The 20,431-nt window shown below is 42.3% G+C and overlaps 1 protein-coding gene across 1 annotated transcript in view; it reads left to right on the plus strand.

The window, feature by feature from the left end:
* The first annotated feature begins 4,959 nt into the window (after positions 1-4,959).
* Positions 4,960-20,431, plus strand: part of Acat1 (Acetyl-CoA acetyltransferase 1) — a 65,675-nt gene continuing 50,203 nt past the window's right edge. The window contains exons 1-4 of the mRNA XM_080275883.1: positions 4,960-5,014; positions 12,398-12,489; positions 13,462-13,558; positions 20,064-20,171. Of these exons, the coding sequence (XP_080132009.1) occupies positions 4,988-5,014; positions 12,398-12,489; positions 13,462-13,558; positions 20,064-20,171 (324 nt within the window). The 5' untranslated portion in view covers positions 4,960-4,987. The remainder of the gene's footprint in view (positions 5,015-12,397; positions 12,490-13,461; positions 13,559-20,063; positions 20,172-20,431) is intronic.

The raw sequence follows: 20,431 nt of genomic DNA on the forward strand, positions 1-20,431 counted from the left end.
TTATGTACGTCTCAGCCTGCGAATATCCCTTTCCTTTACTGCCCAAGTCTCACTACTACAAAGCATTACTCTCCTAACACATGATGCATAGCTACAAAGATTCCTTAGCATGGAGGGACAGCCCTCTCAATGTCAGGAGAGGCAACAGCTCCCTGAACTTCTTCCAATCTGTCCTCACTAGCCACAGAGCTAGCTCCAGCCCCTCCTCCAGCACGTAACATGTCCCCCAAATAACAAAACTCTTCCACACACTCAAGAGACTCACCAGCAAGTTTGATCCTTTCACGCCTGACAATCTCCACCTGCTCTCCCCGACACACCACACACATGAAATCAGCATTATCTTGCAGTCTACCTCTAATACCACTACTGTATATCTTCTTTGCACCCTCGTATCACAGACACTGCACAAGATGGAATTATTTCCCACGCCCTCATGGCAAATTGCACATGGCCACTCTCCCTCTTCTCTGACAGTACCGCAACCAGCCCTAGACACCCTCACTTTTGTTTTATCTGCATTTACTGTTAAGCCCTTGTGCTCCATACCATCTCTCCACTTCCTAAATCTTTCCTCTGCCTCCCTTTCATTCTCTGCAATCAACACCAAATCATCAGCATACAACATCTCCCACGGAAGTCCATTTCTGAAGCCACGTGACAGGGCTTAAGAAGGGACTCAAAACTGACCCCTGGTGCACACCAATATTCACGGAAAACTCATCACTCAAATCTCCATTCACTCTTACCTAGGTGCAAGCACCCACATACATGGCCATAACCACCCTAACCAGCCACTCCTCGATGTCAAGCTTTCTCATTGCCCACTTCACCACCTCTATAGGGACTCTGTCAAAGGCCTTCTCCAAATCAACAAAAAAAAAGAACAGTTCCCTTTTCTTTCCTATATATTTTTCCCGCAGCAGTTGAACAATGAATATGGCATCAGTGGTCCCTCTGCCTGGCATAAACCCAAACTGCATCTCATCAATTTTCATACTTTCTTATGCACGAAAACTTATATTCTGAAGGGTTTAACTGAGATGATACCAAATAGTAAACTGGAAGATGAGAAAATACAAGACAGTGGCACATGCTTCAAAAAAACATATAACATAAAACCAATCAGTGTGGCGATGCAACTGACGCAAGTGCTACGGTACCTTCAAGTAGACTCTCACCAAAATGTATCCAAACACCGTTTTCACCATGCATTAAGAAATATATGACTAAAGACTCTGAAAACAGCTCTCCTCTTACATAGGGTATCTTAAAAAAAAAAAAAAAAAAAAAAAAAAAAAAAAAAATGGTTGTTGCACCATACACCAGTGTAATGGCTTCAAAGTGTGTAATTTGCAATCAAGTATACAAGGTATTCTAAGAAGACAAACTATATTCTGTTCATTTTCACATCTACTGTGTCCAGCTGTTTGGGTACCTGTATCAGTATTTTTTGGAGATGAAGTACAAGAGAATAGTACATGAAGTAAACAGCAGTACTTCAACAAAGCAAATGCATCTATAAGTCTTTATATTATGCTACATACTTTAACATAAACAGAGGGAAAGGCATGTGCACTGGAAATTTTGGAATGCCCTGCTTATTTTGTAATTACTGGAGTATGCAGAATTACTGAGGATGGTTACCAGATAATTCAACAAACCCATTATTTGGCAAACTCAGTGCCCAAATGATGATTAACATTCTGGCCGGCAGATGACGTTATTTACATCATTTGTAAAACTCCCTGGGGGTAGGTTTTTTTTCAAGAATACTCCCCCAGTATCCCTGCTTGTCGTAAAAGGCGACTAAAAGGGCTGGCGGAGGGTTAGTGCCCCTCCCCGGAAAACAACTAACTAAAAAAAACAAACAAGAAGCCTTGGACAAGGACTGACCAAACGATGACGACCCAGGACCGAACGAAGGACTTGGTAATGGCTACGTGGAATGTAAGAGGAGCGAATGATGAGGTGAAAGAGAGAGAGATTGTCCAGGTGCTTGAGGGTGCAAAAGTGGATGTATGTGGAATGACTGAAACAAATGGAGAGGAGAAAGTGTGAGAGAATTGGGAGTATGGATGGGTTATATGTGCAGGAGTAGGTGAGAATGAGAGGGCAAAGGAAGGAGTATGTATAGTTGTGAGTAAAAGATGGAAGAAGAGCATAAGAAAGTATGGATCAGTTGGGTCAAGGATTGTGTGGGTAATGTTGAAAGTTGGAATACAAATGTGGGCGATTGTGTGTGTGTGTGTGTGTGTGTGTGTGCGCCAACGCAAGATCATGCTAGCAGAGTGAGAGAAGAGTTCTGGACAAATGTGGAAGTGTGTACTGGAGGGGGGAAGAGGGAGGGGGAGGCCAAGGATGAGATGCAGGGATGGAGTGGAGTAGTATATGAGAGAGGGGGGTGTGAGCTGGGAGCAGGGCAGCGAAATGGCTGGGGACATGGTGACATGGAGGCGATTTGCTGCTTGTTTGTGGCCAGTGGCCACCCCTTATGGGATTAAGGCATCTGGCAATAGATAGATAAATAAATAATAAATAAAAGTAAGTATGCTATTTTATTTAAATATCTCAATATTTTACAGTACATCCCACAAATATATGCAAATGGCTTGCGTTTGCGCTTTGCGACATTGCGCAAGCTAAATATTTGTCAGATTATACACTTGTGCTTGTGCAAGGTAGTGAACTGTAGATTGCACATTGTGCTAGCGCAAGGTCCTTCTTCGTTTGCGCTGCCCACCACTGGCCACTACCCTCTGATTTGTGTTTCTGATGAAATTAAATTACACAGCCATGTTTAATTGTATAATACCTTGCATTTAATAGACATCTCAGCAAAAAGCAGCCACGTTAGTGTTTATTTAAAATATGAAACCTGAAGAAACAAAATGTATGTACATTGTAATATCAAGTTTGCATCATTAATGTACCGTATATGAGGATATTAATGTGTAATACTACTTAGAACCATGTATGTTCCTTCCTTCAATTTATCTAGGGATGGCAAAATAAATCATAAAACATGTACCAAATGATGATGAGGAAAGACTATTTGACCCTCTGAATGAGAATGTGATGTTAGATGCCTAACTTTTTCAGTCCGATGATATAACTAGTTTTATTCTTGATACCAGATGATTATACTGTACTATTTAAAACACTCTCATACTGAAAGGGGTTAATGATGGCTGTATTATCATCCAGTTCAGCCTCTCCTGAGCTGAACAGACTCGTTGGAATAGAGAATAAAATTATTTTCGTCCTCAGAGTAAAGGAGGTAGTTTAATCTAGCTCATTTAGCAGCACATACTCCAGGCTAACTTGTAACTGTCTTTTTTTTCCTCACTGTATAAATTAATGTACATCATAAGAATCAAACAAATATTACTTTTACCCCGTTTTGGGAACGGTTGCCAATGACGTGTGGAAACATACGTCAAGTGGTGGTATTTGACAAATATTAAATTTCAGAAAACTAAGGTAGTGACAAGGTTCAAGAATGCACTATTCTTACTCAGAAAGATTATATGAATGCAGATATCAATACCAATTCCACTCAGCTCATTAATAATATAACAAAATGTCTGTGTGTAAGGGAATGCCAGATGGAAGACCAATATACACATACACATACACAAAATAGCCAGACAAAAGTATTCATTCATAGGTATGATGTTGTTCATTAACGAGTATTATAGTAACTTTAATGGTCCGCAGTTTTGCTAACCATCTTAAGTTTACTCAGACATACGGAATGGTCACAGCTATTATTTTTTCAGGCCTAGGAACTAGTTAGGCCCACCAGTCAGCTAGCAGACAATACTCTAAGTCCCTCATTGGAAAGACTTTGATGCAGCCAAGAACAAAAGTGTGATTTTAAAGTGAAAATTTTTAAAAATTGCCTTGTCCACCCAAGCACTGCATCATCTACAGCTAGACCCTACAGTATAAGCAATCTCAATCTGGGTATCATCTATGAGAACAGCAAAAAGCCAATTAAAACTACTGCACTGGTCGTGCTTTAAATGACACTGACTATATTTGCTTGGCAACAGCCTACTGGGTAAAATCTTTTGAGCTACTAGAGGCCGCCTTAATTTTGCTGCTGATCACAAAATCGATGCTGCAATATCTTTGTCTAAAGAACTGGAACGTATCAATTCACGACGACTGCCAACCACTGTTCACAAATCACAATACCGTACTACATTACACGCTGGGAAATTTTACATGAAAATACGTTTATATTACAACTCGTATAAATACACACACAATCTTACACTATTAGGAATATGCACAAATCATGCCATTCACTGACACAATAAAATGCCAACACAAACTAATAAAAGCAGCTAATAATCCAACCCACCACTCATTTGTCGATGATCTTTGTTTACATCCCAGCAAGTCGGACATCGTCTGCTACATTATAGATTTTTTTGTTGTTTTTAAGTATAACTATCTACACACGATTCATCATATTTATAAAGTAAAAAAAAAAAAAGGTAATGCAGGCTCTGTTAAACAGCTCTACGTTAGAGTATCATAACACGAATAACTACGTTTTGTGCAATTGTACAAGTACGGTATTTTTTTGTTTTCTTGTACAATTACTTGAAAATTATGGCACACAAGAGTGTATCTATATTCTTACTTATTACATATACTGCAATTTAAATGGAATCTGCCTTATCGTCGTCTGGCTAACTACAGTAAACATATATCTATGAACTCTACATCGTACTTGAGTCGAGATTAGCCGTTTCCAGTTTCTGATGCCTGCGCACAAGTACAACAATCAATTATACAAACAGGTTACCTAAGACATGAAGAGTTTGTGATAAATTGAGCATACTAGCACTACTTATAATGGTTGCAGTCTTATTTATTTCCGTATAATCTGTTTTGCTAAGAAAAAGGTGCTACCCGGCAAAATTTCAGACTGTACTTGTTGCCACTACGACTGCTGTCTGCAATTTTGAGTATGGGGCTAACTCGAATTCTTTCAGAGGTATCTTCAATTATTCAGTATTTTCAATCCGCAATTTATGATACTGAAACACACTACAAAATGTCTCTAACATCATTATCTGTATAAATTATGAAGTGTTAGTTGACCCAGCTACAACAAGAGCTTTGGAAAAAGACCAGTGGGAGCTTCCACAAATAACCGGTGGTAAATTTGTACAGATACTGATTTTTTTTTTTTTTACCTAAGATTTTTTTTTTGTATTTAACAGGAAGTCTTAGGAGTGTACCATGCTGCAGAATGCCTTCACGCTTATGTGCGAGGAACACCGGCCAGACATACAACTCCCTTGCATAAAATTCTCCGGGAACCCAAACATTACAGTAGAATACTGCATAAACTAATTTCAACTAATTAAATGCTGAACTTGAAAAGAGAACAAACTCAAAAGTTGAACTAGATAACGTTCCACAGGACAGGGGGGTATTATTATATTTATTAATTCTTTATTGAAGTACAGGGGGGTTATTATTATATTCATTAATTCTTTATTGAATAGGTGTGGCCTTTCCATATTTTCCATTGAAATGAGTCATTCACAGGTTACTTATTTACTCACCATGGAAGAGTTATACAGCACCAGGGCTGGTGTCTCTCTCTGTCAAATGCTGTGGAAAGTCGAGGCTTCCTGAAGGGGGGGGGGGGAGCAGACGAGTAACCTCAGAATACAGTTGTGGGTCTTTCTTCATCCATTTTTCCAGCTGGTTCTTGAACTGATTGACCAACTCACTGGCTACCACAGTTTCTGGTAGTCTATTCCACTCTTCAACAACCCTCTGGCTAAAACCTCTTTTCCTCACAAAGCTCCTGCAGAGTTTCTTCTGGAACTTATAGGAATGTCCTCTCGTCCTTTTCTCGCTGCTCCGATCAAAGAAGTGTTCCTCTTCCAGTTTATCCACCTTCTTCACTATCCTGAATGTCTGCAGCAAAGTAGCCCTCTTCCTCCTAAATTCCAGTGATGGGAGCCTGAGTTCCTTCAGTCTATCAGAGTGTTCCTTTCCTTTCATCCCTTTCACCATCCTTGTTGCCCTCCGCTGAACCTTCTCAATCTTATGCACTCCATTCTTGAATATCGGTTGGACTACCGGCATACAATATTCCAACTTGGGCCTTACAGTGGTCTTGTACAGCAATAAGAATGTCTTCGGTTCAAGGTATCTAAAGTGCCTACTTATCATCCCCAATCTTGCATTTGCTCCCGCAGCAGCTTTATTAGCACTGACACTAAATGTCAGCATCTGATCAAAGGTCACCCCTAGATCCTTTTCTTCTACCACCGGCGTAATCATAGCATTCCCAATCCTGTACTCATAGCCCGGGTTCATTATTCCGAAGTGCATAACCTTGCATTTACTCTCATTGAACGGCAACTGCCATTTCTTTGCCCACTTTTCCAACCTATCAATATCATCCTGGAGCTTTTGGCAATCTGCCTCATTCTGCACCACTCTATATACCTTGGTGTCATCCGCAAAAAGAGCAACGGATGACTCCACAGCCTGGGGCAGGTCATTGATGAAGATTATGAACAAGGTTGGCCCCAATACTGATTGTTGTGGGATTCCCAATGTTACATTTCTCCATTCTGACACTGCCTTGCCAACTCTTACTTGCTGTCTTCTTCCCCAAAGAAAGTTCTCCATCCATGCATGCACCTGACCAGATATACCATAATTTTCTAATTTCTTCAATAGCTGCAGGCGTGGAACAGAGTCAAAGGCCTTACGATAATCCATGTACAGTATATACAGTCAAATGCTCTCTTCTCCTCCATCCACCGAGTCCATTCTTCCACCACCAACAGGAGCTGCGTTTGACATGATCTGCCTCATACAAATCCATGTTGTTTATTGGTGATCAATCCATTTCTGTTCGTGCTCAATAATTTCTTCCCATACTATCTTTTCTAAAATCTTACCACAAATACTGGTCAAACTTACCAGTCTGTAATTTCCAGGGCTGTCCCGTCTACCTTTCTTGAAAATCGGTACCAACTCTGCATCCTTCCAAGCTTTAGGGACTACCGGTATGCCACTCCTGAGTGATTTGTTAAAACTGATTGTGAGAGGCACTACCAGCTCCTCTAATAACTCCACAACCACCCTGGAGTGCACGCCATCCGGGCCCGGTAAATTTTCATAATTACACCCAACTCCCAAACAAACTTAAAATTAAATTTTTCCGAAGAATTTTAGTGTTTTTTTTTAATCTGATTATCATTTCTGTCAGAAATAACTTTTTTTGCGGGCCCTCCCCCCTTGAAGAATAATGGGGGACCTGTGGGAAAACGGGGTTTTGTGTGGGGAAAACATGCAAAAACGAGTGATTTCCAACTGAAACTGGTATCAAATTCAAACCAAAAACACTAAAATCCTTTGGAAAAAAATAATTTTAAGCTCTTAGGGAGTTTATGTTTCCTAACTGGGGGGCTTTGCCCCCCAGGCCCCCCCCAGCCCTGGCTGTGCTTCCTAACTGGGGGACTATGACTGCAGCACCAAGGCTTGGTTCACAGGTAACCAAGTCTTGGTTTTTGACTGCTTTGTGTCCTCAGTCAAGGGGTACCAGACGAGGGAGCACAATGTGTGGTCAGTTGAGGTTAGGGCTCTGTTGCTGCTGGACCAGGCCCCAACTCATCCCTCAGAGGAAGTACTGCCCATCCATGATGGGAAAATCAAGGCCGTGTTCCTACCTGCCAACAAAACTTCCATCCTGCAGCCCATGGACGTGGGGATCATCAACACCTTCAAGCGGCACTACAGGAGGCTGATAGTGGACATTCTGGTGGTTGAGATGGAGCCAGAGGAAGAACAGGACACTAAAGGGTAGCACAGTGTTGAGGCATGGAAGGAATATGCTTGACAATCAAGAAGGCATGGGACCTTGTGGCCATCAGGACACTTATGGATGGAATGTGATATTCAGCCAGAGGGAGCACATGCAGCAACAACAGGTGGAGGCAGCAGATTTTGAGGGCTTCGCTGGAGAGGAGTGCAGGGAGGCCTTTCACTGAGCCTGTGAGGCTGAAGTGGGCATGAAGGATATCTATGAATGGATGGATGTGGATGCTGATGACCCTGGCTACCACATCCAGTCCAAAGAGGAAATTATGGCAGAAGGGACTGTAGAGGAAGCACTGGCTGAGGAGGAAGTGCCCGAGTCTACTAGCAAAGTCAGACTATCCCCAGCCAGCGACACTGTTGACACACCTCTGGATTGCCTCATTGTCAGCAATAATGAGGATCTGCAAGTGTTTTACCCTCACCTGAGAGAAATGTGGACCAGAATTAGGAAGATCCAGAGGGAGATGTATGCCCTAAAGCAGACCAAGATCGACAACTTTTTCAAGCCACCATTACCACGTAAACCTAAGGAAAGAAAGGACAGTTGGACGTCAGACATTTCCTTGCCATCCACCTCTAGCCTCCCCTCAAGTGAATCTTATGTCTCTGCTCTCAACTTCTGCCCAAGGCAGATGGAGGGACTGGGGATCCCTGATGATCCCCAGTCCTTCCATCACCCCAGTACCACCTCTAGTGCTGATGGAGGGTGACTCTGGCTATTTATCTGTCTATTGCCAGACTCCACAATCCCGTAAGGGGTGACCATTTGACTTTGCGTTATTTGTTTTACGGGGAGGGGCACTAACCCTCCACCAACCCACTTGCCGACACGAAGAGAGCATGTATGGTTTGGTTATATGGTTACCACCCAGCATTGTAAATGATTTCTCGGCTTACAGGAAACCATTTGGCTTGTCATGCAATGTAAAGCCACCTGTAAAGGAAAGAAAAGCAATAAGAAGTGACAGGAAAGATGGGAGAAACAGGAAGAAAGGAGGGCAGGCACAGAAAAAGAATGATAAAGGCTATGGAAGAAGTAGGCAGCACTTCATCAAGGTGACTCTGACAGTGGCTAAACCACCCCCAAGCCTGATACAGGTTTGGGGGGGCCAGTATGGCTATCTGTGCCAGGCATATTTCTGCAACAAGTGCACAACCCCTACTTATTGAGGTAAACCTTACTGTACTTGTATTTTACTATCCCTATTTACTATAATACAGCAGTGTATGTGTGCATATTGTATTACTAAGTCATTCCTGTATGTATCACAGTAAACAAAAACACGTATACAATATTGCATTTAAGTGTGGGTATTAATTATGGGTTTAGACTACTGTGTGTAGCACTGAGAGTTAGCATAGTTAGCTAGGTCTGGGTGTGCATTGTCAGGAACTCAGCCTGACTCTTGGTGTCGGGAATTGGACTGAAAGTTTCTCGAAATACCAGAAAAATATATTAAACCTTGGTTACGGAACTGGTCTAAATGGAAAATTCAAGACAACAAGACAACACTCTTCTTTGGGACAGACTGAATGAGAGCAAACTTCCAGCAAGAAGGAAAGGTACAAGTTGAAAGACAAAGGCAAAAGAGTTTACCTAGGTAGGGTGTAAGCACAGTTCTTGAGGACAACAGGCGGGACTCCATCAGGCCAATATGCCTTGTTAGTACTGAGGCCAGTGATGGCAGAGAATACATCAGCTGAAGAAATTTTTATGTCAGCCATGAGGAAGTCAGAGGGGGGGAAGTGATGGAGGAACAGCACTGGAATCGTCTAAGGAGGAATTGGAGGAGAAAGTCTGAGCGAAGAGATCTGCTTTATCAGTAGAAGAAATAGGTACAGAGCCAGCAGAGTAGAAAAGAAGAGGGAAGGATGATGAGGTAAAGTTGTTAGAAATGTTTCTGGCAAAATGCCAGAATGAGCGGGAAGAATTCGAGTTGGAAAGCTGAGAGCATTTAGTACGGATGAAATTATATTTAGCAGAGCAAAGAACAGACTTAGCATGATTCCGGGCAGAAACATAAAAAAGATGTGATTCAGGGGTGGGTTGGCTCTGGTACCTTTTATAGGCCCTCTCCTTGTTGCGGACAGCATTAGAATAAGCGTGATTAAACCAAGGCTTTCTTGCATTAGTCAAAGGATATGAGAATGGAATGTATGCTTCCATGCCCGAGAAAATAACCTCCGTATTGTGCAAGGCACACTCAGATGGATCCTGGCCATGTAAGCAATAATCATTTCAGGGAAAATCAAAGAAGTACTGCCTGAGGGCCTCCCAATTCGCAGCTCCAAAGTGCCACAGACGACGTTTCTTTGGAGGGTCCACAGGCCACACCAGAGCGATAGGACAGGTTAAGGTAACAAGGTTATTACCGGAGAAGCCCTATGGAGAGAAAAGAATAACAGTGTAAGCAGAGGGGTTAGTTGTAAGGAACAGGTCAAGTATGTTGGAGCTCTCTCCAAGGCGGTCAGGGATACGGGTAGGGTGCTGTACAAGCTGCTCTAGGTCATTAATGAAATGAGGTATGTTATAGGATGCAGATTTGAAAGATGTACCTTTAGGTTTTAGTTTCATGATGATATGACTAATTTTAAATTAGTTATGGTGAGAAAACGATTTTTACCCGTCCCTGTTTTTTACATTTTGGAGGCCTACAGCCTGGGCCTGGGCCCAATTTGGCCCAAAATTTAATCAGGTGATCAGAAGGTCATAGCTCATTATCCCTGCAATTTTAGTCAAAACTGCACCAGTAGTTTTCAGGTAAAGTTGTTAACAGACAAATAGACAAACAAACAAACAGACAAACAAACCAAGTGAAAACAATACTTGTCCCCAAGCCCCTCCTGGGCGGGAGCAGGTAACAATCCAACTGTAGTATGATGTGGTGCGTAGTGTTGGTAATACAGCTTGCAAAAACCACTTGTTTATATTGCATAATTTTGCAAAAAACAGAACAGTGCAATAATTTGCCTCCGAATGTAACGTTCCTCACAATGGAAAGACCCTGTTGCTTGTGTACCAAAATTACTTACCCTGAGATTGCGAGTTTGTTACAATATAGGTGGAATCGCCACACCCGTTTGGTAAAGACTTACCCTATATTCTTTCCAAAACTGCATTCTTGATGAATCATCTGCTGTGCAGTGATCAATTTTTATATAAGAACTGTAATATGATATGGAAGCAAAGCTTGGACTTTGTTGGAAGGGTACAAGAGTGAGAGCAGTAGAAATGAGTTATATGAAAGGAGCATTAGGAGTTACACGGAGAAACTGACTGACAAATGAAGAAGTGAAGGCATGTTGTGGTGTGGATGTGGTAGAAAGCGTTAGGAGAAGTACACTGAGCTGGTTTGGTTATGCAGAGAGTTGGAGGGTTATGTGGGGAGGTTGGAGAGTGAGACTCTAACAAGAAGAGTGTATGTGAATGAGGTGGGGAGGGGGGGAGAGGTAGACTGAGGTATATGAGGGAGGGGGGGGTTAAAGTTGGGGGGGGGAGGGCAGCAACATGGAGGCGATTTGTTTGTGGCCACCCATTACAAGATTAAGGCTTCTGGCTATAGAAAGATAGATAGACTGAAAATGAAATGCATTGAAAGTTCCTAAAAATACCATAAACATGTTCTGATGGTGGTTGAAGCAGGCACTGCTGCAGCAGCTACTGTATATTACATACCACAGTAAAAAAAAAAAAAAGGGGGGGGTATCACTGTTAATGACAACATAGAGGAATGGTTAAACTGTTAAACAAATTTACCCAGTACCTGACTTGCTCACGTGTGTGGAACATTTGCTATGTATGTAGTGTTAAATTACTGTACTGAAAGTTGGTAGTCTGAAAGAATAAAAACCTACATGGATGACAGTAATTCTCATATGCAGACTCTCTCTCTCTCTCTCTCTCTCTCTTTTGCAGGCAGACTTTTGAGTGCAGCTACAGACTTTATTCACTATACATTCTCTTCTGTACTGTATAGCTAAAAGCAGTTGATGCCAGAGTGGAGTGGTGCTGAATTGATCCATGCTTTGTTACTTGTGCATTTCTCAGCTGTTTGATGTCAGTAGTAGGGTAAGCACATCAGGTCAGAATGTTCACTATGGACAGATAACAATGTCTTTAGAATCCATTAATAATGAAAGGTATGCATGAACAAGATATCCATTACTCAATTCTGTATTGCTCCAGGAGGAGCAAGGCTATTCAGTTCAACATAAGGTTATTCAGTCCAACATAGGTTATTCAATCCAACATACTTAAAACTGGGGTAGCCAGTCACTTGCCTGAGTGGCGATGGTCCTATGTGTGCAGGAAACCCCAACCATTCTAGGGACTTAAACCCTTACACAAACTATTGTATAAGCGGAACAGGCAAGACATGCTCGACTCTTTTCCACACCACACTCTATACAGGTCCATCTAATAACTCCTCTATTTACAAGACATCCTTAATCCCCTACTACTTACAGGAGGCACATTTACACTCTGTCACAGAAAATTATAGTACCTGTATCACTTCTCTTACAGAAGGCAGTATGTGGGATACGGCACTACGGCACTGGTGTCCTCAACGATGTGGTTATTGCCAGTGCAGTTCGGACACCTATGGGATCATTTCGGTACAGTAAAACGTGTACTGTAACAGACTGAACAGATGTTCACTTAACTAGTGGTGAATTGAGTAAGTGAGTAGTTCTGAGAGTGGAAGAAAGTGTTAAAAGGCCTACAAGAATGTGTAAGCACGTGATAGAAGTTGTTGTTGATCAATCCCCAATCTGTCTCACTATGAAGACCCACCAAGAGCAGGCAAGCAGCCACCCCTGCAGGGCCATCCTGTGTAGTGAACTGTTACTCACTCGTGGCTGACAATGTCTCGCCACAGTGAGATGCAGGGAAAATTGCAGAGGTATGGTTCCAGGAGAGACACCGCATTTGCGTCTCCATGCAGTTAGCTGGGGCACAATAGCAGACTCCACTTCACTCCATAATTTAGTAATATGGTTCCCACCCAGCACTGCCCTCAGTGCTGAGTTACGGGAAACCATAAGGCTTGTCATTTAGTGTAAAGCCTGAACGGAAAGAACAGTCATAAAACATGACAGGAAGGAAAGGGAGAAATAGGAAGAGGGGAGGGCATGCAGAAAGATAGAATGAGAAAGAGGAATGATGCAGTAGGCAGCAGGCTGCACTACATCAAGTGAATGAATGATGGTTGCCATCACCTACAACCAATGAGAGAAGTAAGATGGGGAAACAACACGACTGATGACAGGATGTATGCACTGAAATGCAGATGCACATAACAAGGGATGCAACCTTTTCTTAGCTCTGACAGTTCATGAAATAATGTAACTCATTAAATCTTGTAACAGCAACTTCATCAAATCATGCACAGGTTATGGAAGGTTATGTACGTGGGGTGGACCCCATAATTAAGGCCTGAGTGGTAAATGAATGGATAATGGTCCACTTCAATGGGCACATTATTGATACTTGTCCTACTTTTTGTATTTTCATTTTCACATTTTACTAGTCCATTTTCTTAGTGCAAAATATAGATAATATGAATGATGACAATGTGGCTATTTCAGCTCCTCCCTAGCTTCCATGCGTGCCCCTGAGTTGGGAGCTGTGGCAATTAAGGCAGCAGTGGAGAGAGCAGGGATTGATCCCAAGGCTGTGCAAGAGGTAAGATAACCACCAGGTGCTGTAATATCAAAAGTTGATTGCTTACATTATCTCTGTGAAATTTGGACTGGTAATTGCTGTTGTTGCTTAACCCAGGTCTGCCTGTCTAAGCAGTGAGTACTATTTTCATACCCTAGGGGAGGCATTATGAACAACATTATAGTACATTATATAAAGTAATGACAATTTTAGACCCATACCAAACTCATCCCATGGTCTTTCACATCACCATATGAGAATGAAGTGTGGCTGCAAACTTAAAAACTAGCCATGCAAATACTGTATTCATTCTTAAGCACAGAACTCAGGCACAAACACACTAGAAGTTCAAGCTGAGATTCACAAACATCTTTTCTTTTTCATACAAGCCAAATGGTTTCCTGTACACCAAGAATCCACTTACAATATTGGGTGGTAACTATATAACCAAATTATGACACCTGCTGGCTTAGTGGGTAATTAAGGCACTCCAATTGGAGTACACCTGTGCAGGTTTATATCCAAAGGGTGGTTGAGGTTTATTGCTCATGTAATGCCACTCAGGGATGAGTAAGAGTGGTTACTCTCATCTTAAATGTAAGGACTAACTTGCTTAGCCCCAGGCTCCTACACTCCTCATGGGGCAACACAGAACTGGATGATGAATGAATGAATGAACATAAATTTCTTATGTCTAATGCTATCAGCATAGCAGGTGCCCCTGTATACAGTTTATGGTCATGCCATATACAGCTAGGTCCCAATTAGCGCGTGATCAAATAGTGCAAGCTGTCTCTTAATAACCACAGTCTCAAATTAACAATGCTGGTGAACCCACCACAGCAGAAGACGTGATTACTGCAGCATCTATCGAGGATGCATTACAGGAGGTGAGACAAGAGAGGTTACACCGATGCCAGCAACACCAGGAGAGCTCTCCATAATGCAGAGCAGCCAAATCTTGGCTGCTGTAGATGCCTTAACCCTTTGGCTGCAGTGCCTATGATGACAACCTACTGAATGTGCTCAGTATGGAGAAACAGGAAAAAATTGGTGTGTTTTCAACTCGTGTTTTATCCCACTTATCTTTAATCTTAAGAGCTAATATTTTTGTCAGACAAACTTTAATCTTTCAATTATCATTTGCAACAAACTGTATGTCCGTATACACTCCAAATCCAGAAAATGATTTGAGAGAATACAAGGTGTGTTTTGACCGTCTGACGCAGGAAAGCCCAGTGAGGCAGAAATTTCCACCAAACCACAAGATTTTTCCCGTACAAACTAGGGTTCCTGTCATGTTACCTCATCAAAATAATTACAATAATAATAATAATTTTAAAAAATACTACTAGCCAGTCTTGTATGGTTTTATTAAGATATTCCAGTGTTTATGCTAGACTTTAGCAAAAGAGTAGCAATAAAAGGAAAATCATTACAAACTTTATAAAACTTCATAAATGACTTTTATTACCACTTACTTTTATAAAACTTACTGATATAATGTCCTGAGTCATTTCATAGCATAGCTGCACAGTTTGCAACTGCAAAAATGTTCGCTTGCTAATGTGCTTAGCATATGACTTCATTGATTATAGCAAAAACATCACTAAATCACTTGTATTTTTTGACAGTAATTCACAGTATAATATAGAACACTTTCAGCCACTCTAGTATGATTTTAGTGCGATTTGGTTGCGTATTACTTTGTATTATTTACGAGAAGGGGGGGAGCAAACCGGTTTAGACCAGCTCATCCAGGGTATGTGTACATGTGTGCGTGTGTGTACATATGCTATTATTTAGTACAAGGATAATTATTAGTGTTTAAAAGCTTAACCCCTAAAGTTGGAGTCACTCATCCTCCAATGAATTTCCCCACATGAGTTATGTATTTCAATTAGTGCAATATCAAATAGCGTGTGCTCGCACATCCACCATATAGGCATGTTAATTGGAACCAAGGTGTACGTGAAGGGGGTTACATCATGAAAACGGAGTGCATACTGAGAAACTGCATACTGAGGTTTATTTAACATGGGTTCAGTGGGGATAGGGAGGGGGGATTCAAGGACCGTGTAACCTAAAATTTCAAAAAAACATTTCTGACACCCACCTGAACTATGTCCTAAGACCAATCTGAGTCATCACCAAGCCCCCTTGATGCCGGCAGACAGCTGCAGGGCCTGAACGATCACTCCAGATCTTCAGTGGGGTAAGGTTGAAGGACAGCACAACAGTGTGGTGAGCAGGGAGCGCCACAGTCAAGCGGTGGGAAAACACTGCGGTGAGGTGGCAGGAGAGCACTGTGGTCATCACTCTACTTAATATCACAAACTGCACAGTTCACCACACGGTTACACTGTTATCTTTCAACAGCATTGTTGTTTTGATGGCCTTTCAAGTGCAAGACAGTTATGTAACACAGGGAACATGAGGAAGACATTCACAGCTGTGAGACATGCGAACGAGTGGACAAATGAGACGGGGCTTTCAAAGGGATGGCATGAAGCAGGCCGTGTGTGCAGAGACCTCATATTGGGGTTTTGTGCATGTAAACACTGGGCAGCCAACTTGGATCAAATGTCAGACTGTAGGATTGCGTGGGCGGCACTGCGTATGCATGGGATTGTTGTACATATCACCACACTTTTTCAAACAAGCAAATTCCACGACTGTTGAGTGGAATCTGGGTGCAACTCCTCCCCCCATTGACTGATAACATAACTGTTGCACATCAAGGCGTGACTGTATACAGGGTGTTCCACAACTAGTGCCCCACTAGAAACACATGGCAATATCTTAAGTGTTAAAAAGATGGCTCCATTGGCTAGTGCAAGGTATGGTTATGGCAGTGGAAGACTGAAGTAGGAAGTGAATAACTGATGCAGGGCAGACTATAATAAATCTACTATGCCATCCCCACAACAAACAAAAACTTGCTCAGTGGAGTGAATGTGGTGAGTTACACATGGGCCACCCTGTGTATACATATATAAACTAACTGTATCTGAGTCCCCCCCCCACATATCTGACCTTACTTCTTTGAAGCCAGCTTGTAGCACTTAAATATTGGATTGACCGCAAGGAATTTCCTATTGGCAGAATGTTCATACAGTAAAAACTGCATAAACTATCCAATATTCTCCACTGGTGCCCTGGTTGGTCCCATTGCCCTGTCTTCTGACAACCTCCCTTCCCAACCAAATAAACCAATATTTATTTTTTAAAATTTACCTGATTTTGTAATGAGGTTTAGCCATGTAATGAAGGTCACAGGTTGAGGTTAAACTACCATAAAATTCCATGGAATGACATCCTCACTTCAGTTAACACATGGATTGTGAGCCACAGGTCAGGCTGGGTAGTGTTGCGTTGCGAGCCCCAGCTCAGGCTGTGCTGGCCGTGCATCACCACTAACTACTCCACCCCTATGTAAACACATGACGCTTCACAAAGACAGAGAGAGATTTTTTTTTTTCTTTTCACCATATGATGCTTTGGTTGTTTATTTTCGTTTTTCGTTTTTCGTTTTTAAAGGCTCCAACATGCTTGCATGTGTCGGCCTTGGTCACCTAATGGCGGCTCTCCATGCTGCACGATCCATTGCAGCCTCCCTGTTCAGTCCCTTAACCCTAAGGTCACACTTAATGACCTCGTCCCATGTCTTTCTCGGTCTACCCCTCATAACCCCACCCCCAATATTAACACTTCTCACCTTCCTCACCCAACTATCATCCCCCATCCTCTCCACATGTCCAAACCACCTCAATCTACCTCTCCTCATCACAACACCAATACACTCCAGTCCCATCCTACCTCTCAACTCTTCCATTGTAAACCCAGCCCCTCCAGGCCTTGGACGCACTGCACATCCACCTAATCATTGTCATTTCTGTACGTCTGAGCCGGCGAATGTCTTCCTCCTTCACTGCCCAGGTCTCACTGCCATACAGCATTACACTCCTAACACACGCTGCATACAAAGACCCCTTAGCACGTAGGGAGAGCCCCCTCAATGTCAGGAGAGGCAAGAGCTCCTGAACTTCTTCCAACCACTTCTCACCCTAGCCACAGAGCTAGCTCCAGCCCCACCTCCAGCACACAACATGTCTCCTAAATAACAAAACTCTTCCACACACTCAAGAGATTCACCAGCAAGTTCAATTCTTTCACGTCTGACGATCTCCACCTGCTCACCCCGGCACGCCGTACACATAAAATCAGCATTATCTCGCAGTCTACCTCTGATACCACTACATCTCTTATGCACCCATTTATCACACACACCGCACAAGATGAAATTACTTCCTACGCCCTTGTGGCAAACTGCACATGGCCACTCGTCTTTGACAGTACCGCCACCAACCCTAGATATCATCACTTTTGTTTTATCTGCATTTACCCTTAAACCCTTTTGCCCCATACCATCTCTCCACTTCCTAAACCTTTCCTCCGCCTCCCTTTCATTCTCTGCAATCAACACCAAATCATCAGCATACAACAACTCCCACGGGAGTCCGTTTCTAAAGTCACGTGAAAGGGCTTCAAGTACCATGATAAACAACATGGGACTCAAGACTGACCCCTGATGCACACCAACATTCACGGAAAACTCATCACTCAAATCTCCATTCACTCTCACCTGGGTGTGAGCACCCACATACATGGCCATAACCACCCTAACCAGCCACTCCTCCAAGCCAAGCTTTCTCATTGCCCACTTCACCACCTCTCTAGGGACTCTGTCAAAGGCCTTTTCCAAATCAACAAAAACAAAATAAAGATCCCTTCTCCTACCAATATATTTTTCCTGAAGCTGTCGAACAATGAATATGGCATCAGTGGTCCCCCTACCTGGCATAAACCCAAACTGCATCTCATCAATATTCACTCTTTCTCTAATCATACCTTCTAAAACTCTCTCCATTACCTTCATTATCTGATCTAAAAGCTTTATACCTCTATAATTCCCTCTTTCCAGGGCATCACCCTTCCCTTTATACACATTTACAATTACACTCTTCAGCCAATCATCTGGGACAACACACTCATAAATAATCCTATTTATCAGGTCAGTGACTAAACTCACCCCTATATCGCCTGAGGCCTTCAACATTTCGGCAGTCAACCCAGACACACCTGCTGCCTTCCCCACCCTCATCCTGCCTATTGCCTCACTCACAGTAGCAGTATCAATCAAAGGCCAAGGGCCAGACACTGGATCTGCTGGCTCCAAACCTTCCCTGTCCCAGTCAAACTCCTCATTCAACAACCGGTTATAATGCTCTCTCCATGCATCTTTAATATCCTCACTGTTCACCACTACCCTTCCTTCATCATTCTTCACACACTGCTCACCTATGATATCCCGATTATCCCTCTTCACCTGACCTGCCACCCTAAATATATTTTTCCTTTCCCCATGATTTAGGTTATCAAGTAATTGTCTCTGTGACTCAGACTTTGCCCTGTATACCTCTCTCCTATCTTCAAGTTTATAATAAACATTCCCCCCCCCCCCACTTCTCCCCTATGTAAACTTACACATGGCCTTACGCAGAGAGGGAAAGATTTTTTTTTTTTTTTTTTTTTTTTACCAGATGATGCCCTGGATGTTTATCTTCAAGTTTATAAAAAAAAAAAAAAAATCACGGGGTGGGATAAGAAAAGGTAATTGCAAAATCCATGGGTTAAAATACTTTTCACCAGTTAGAACAGTCTCTGATATGCTCATTAGTAGTATGAGTGTTTACTAGTTTTTACATGTAACAGTATTACAGAATCACAAACAGGCACTGCTGAAAAGCATGCTGCCACCACCTCCAATACCCAACACATTCCTTCCAACAAAGAACAAGAAAACATTCCATACAGTGGGGTAATACTGGTATGCGAAGCACACAGTTCTATGTGGCAGATTGTGCCAACACACAATACCCATCATTACATGACAGAGCTACACAACACAACTAGGCATGTAAAACAATCACCATATATGCATTCTAAGACAACATCCCACCTCTTGACACTCAAATACCAGCAATAAAGAAACACCTATCTACTAATTTCCCATGCAGGGTAATACAACATCTCAATCAGAAAACTATATTATAAGTCCTCACTCCCAACATTCACTCATCACAGATTTCCTTAAATAGAAATGATCGAGTACACCTAGCCCGGCTTTGATCAGGACATCATCCAGTCCTCCTCAGGTACAGATTTTGATCTGGGTTCGGAGGAATCACAGATGACACGTGCCTGGCTTGTAGAAAAGGTTCACACAACATAACACACGTAATGAAACACTGCATAAAACATGTGACACTAAGATGCAGACACAACATCAATGGTACTGGAAACACATGGAACAAACCCACTGGAGCCGTAGCTTACCTGTGGTTGACGGTTCTGCTCAGTCAAACAGACTAAGGTTTGGCAACAACAACAAGAATAACAGCTAGTTTTTAGTATATATTTTTACCCTTTGTGTATCAGATTTCCATTAACATTTGTTTTACAGGTGTATATGGGCAATGTGGTGCCAGCAGGGGCAGGCCAAGCACCAGCACGGCAAGCCACCCTCTTTGCTGGATTAGACAAATCAACACCCTGCACCACTGTCAACAAAGTGAGAGCTAGTCTCTGGGGAGCCCCAACACCCAACTTTACTTGTGTAATCTTAAATTTACAAATCAATGTTATTTCCTTAGTGTGGTATATAGTAATCCATTTTCATGTCTTTTTAGTAATACACTATTTCATTACCTGTTTTGTATACTGTACGTGTGAAAGATGAGTTTTGGGCAAGTGTGGAAGTATGTATGGACAAGTTTGAGAAGAGTGAGAGAGTGTTTTTGATTGGAGACATGAATGGCAAAGTTGGGCATG

This window comes from Coenobita brevimanus, chromosome 63, assembly GCF_032717465.1.
Source record: "Coenobita brevimanus isolate Jiangsu-jjx chromosome 63, ASM3271746v2, whole genome shotgun sequence".
Classification (NCBI taxonomy): Eukaryota; Metazoa; Arthropoda; class Malacostraca; order Decapoda; family Coenobitidae; genus Coenobita; species Coenobita brevimanus.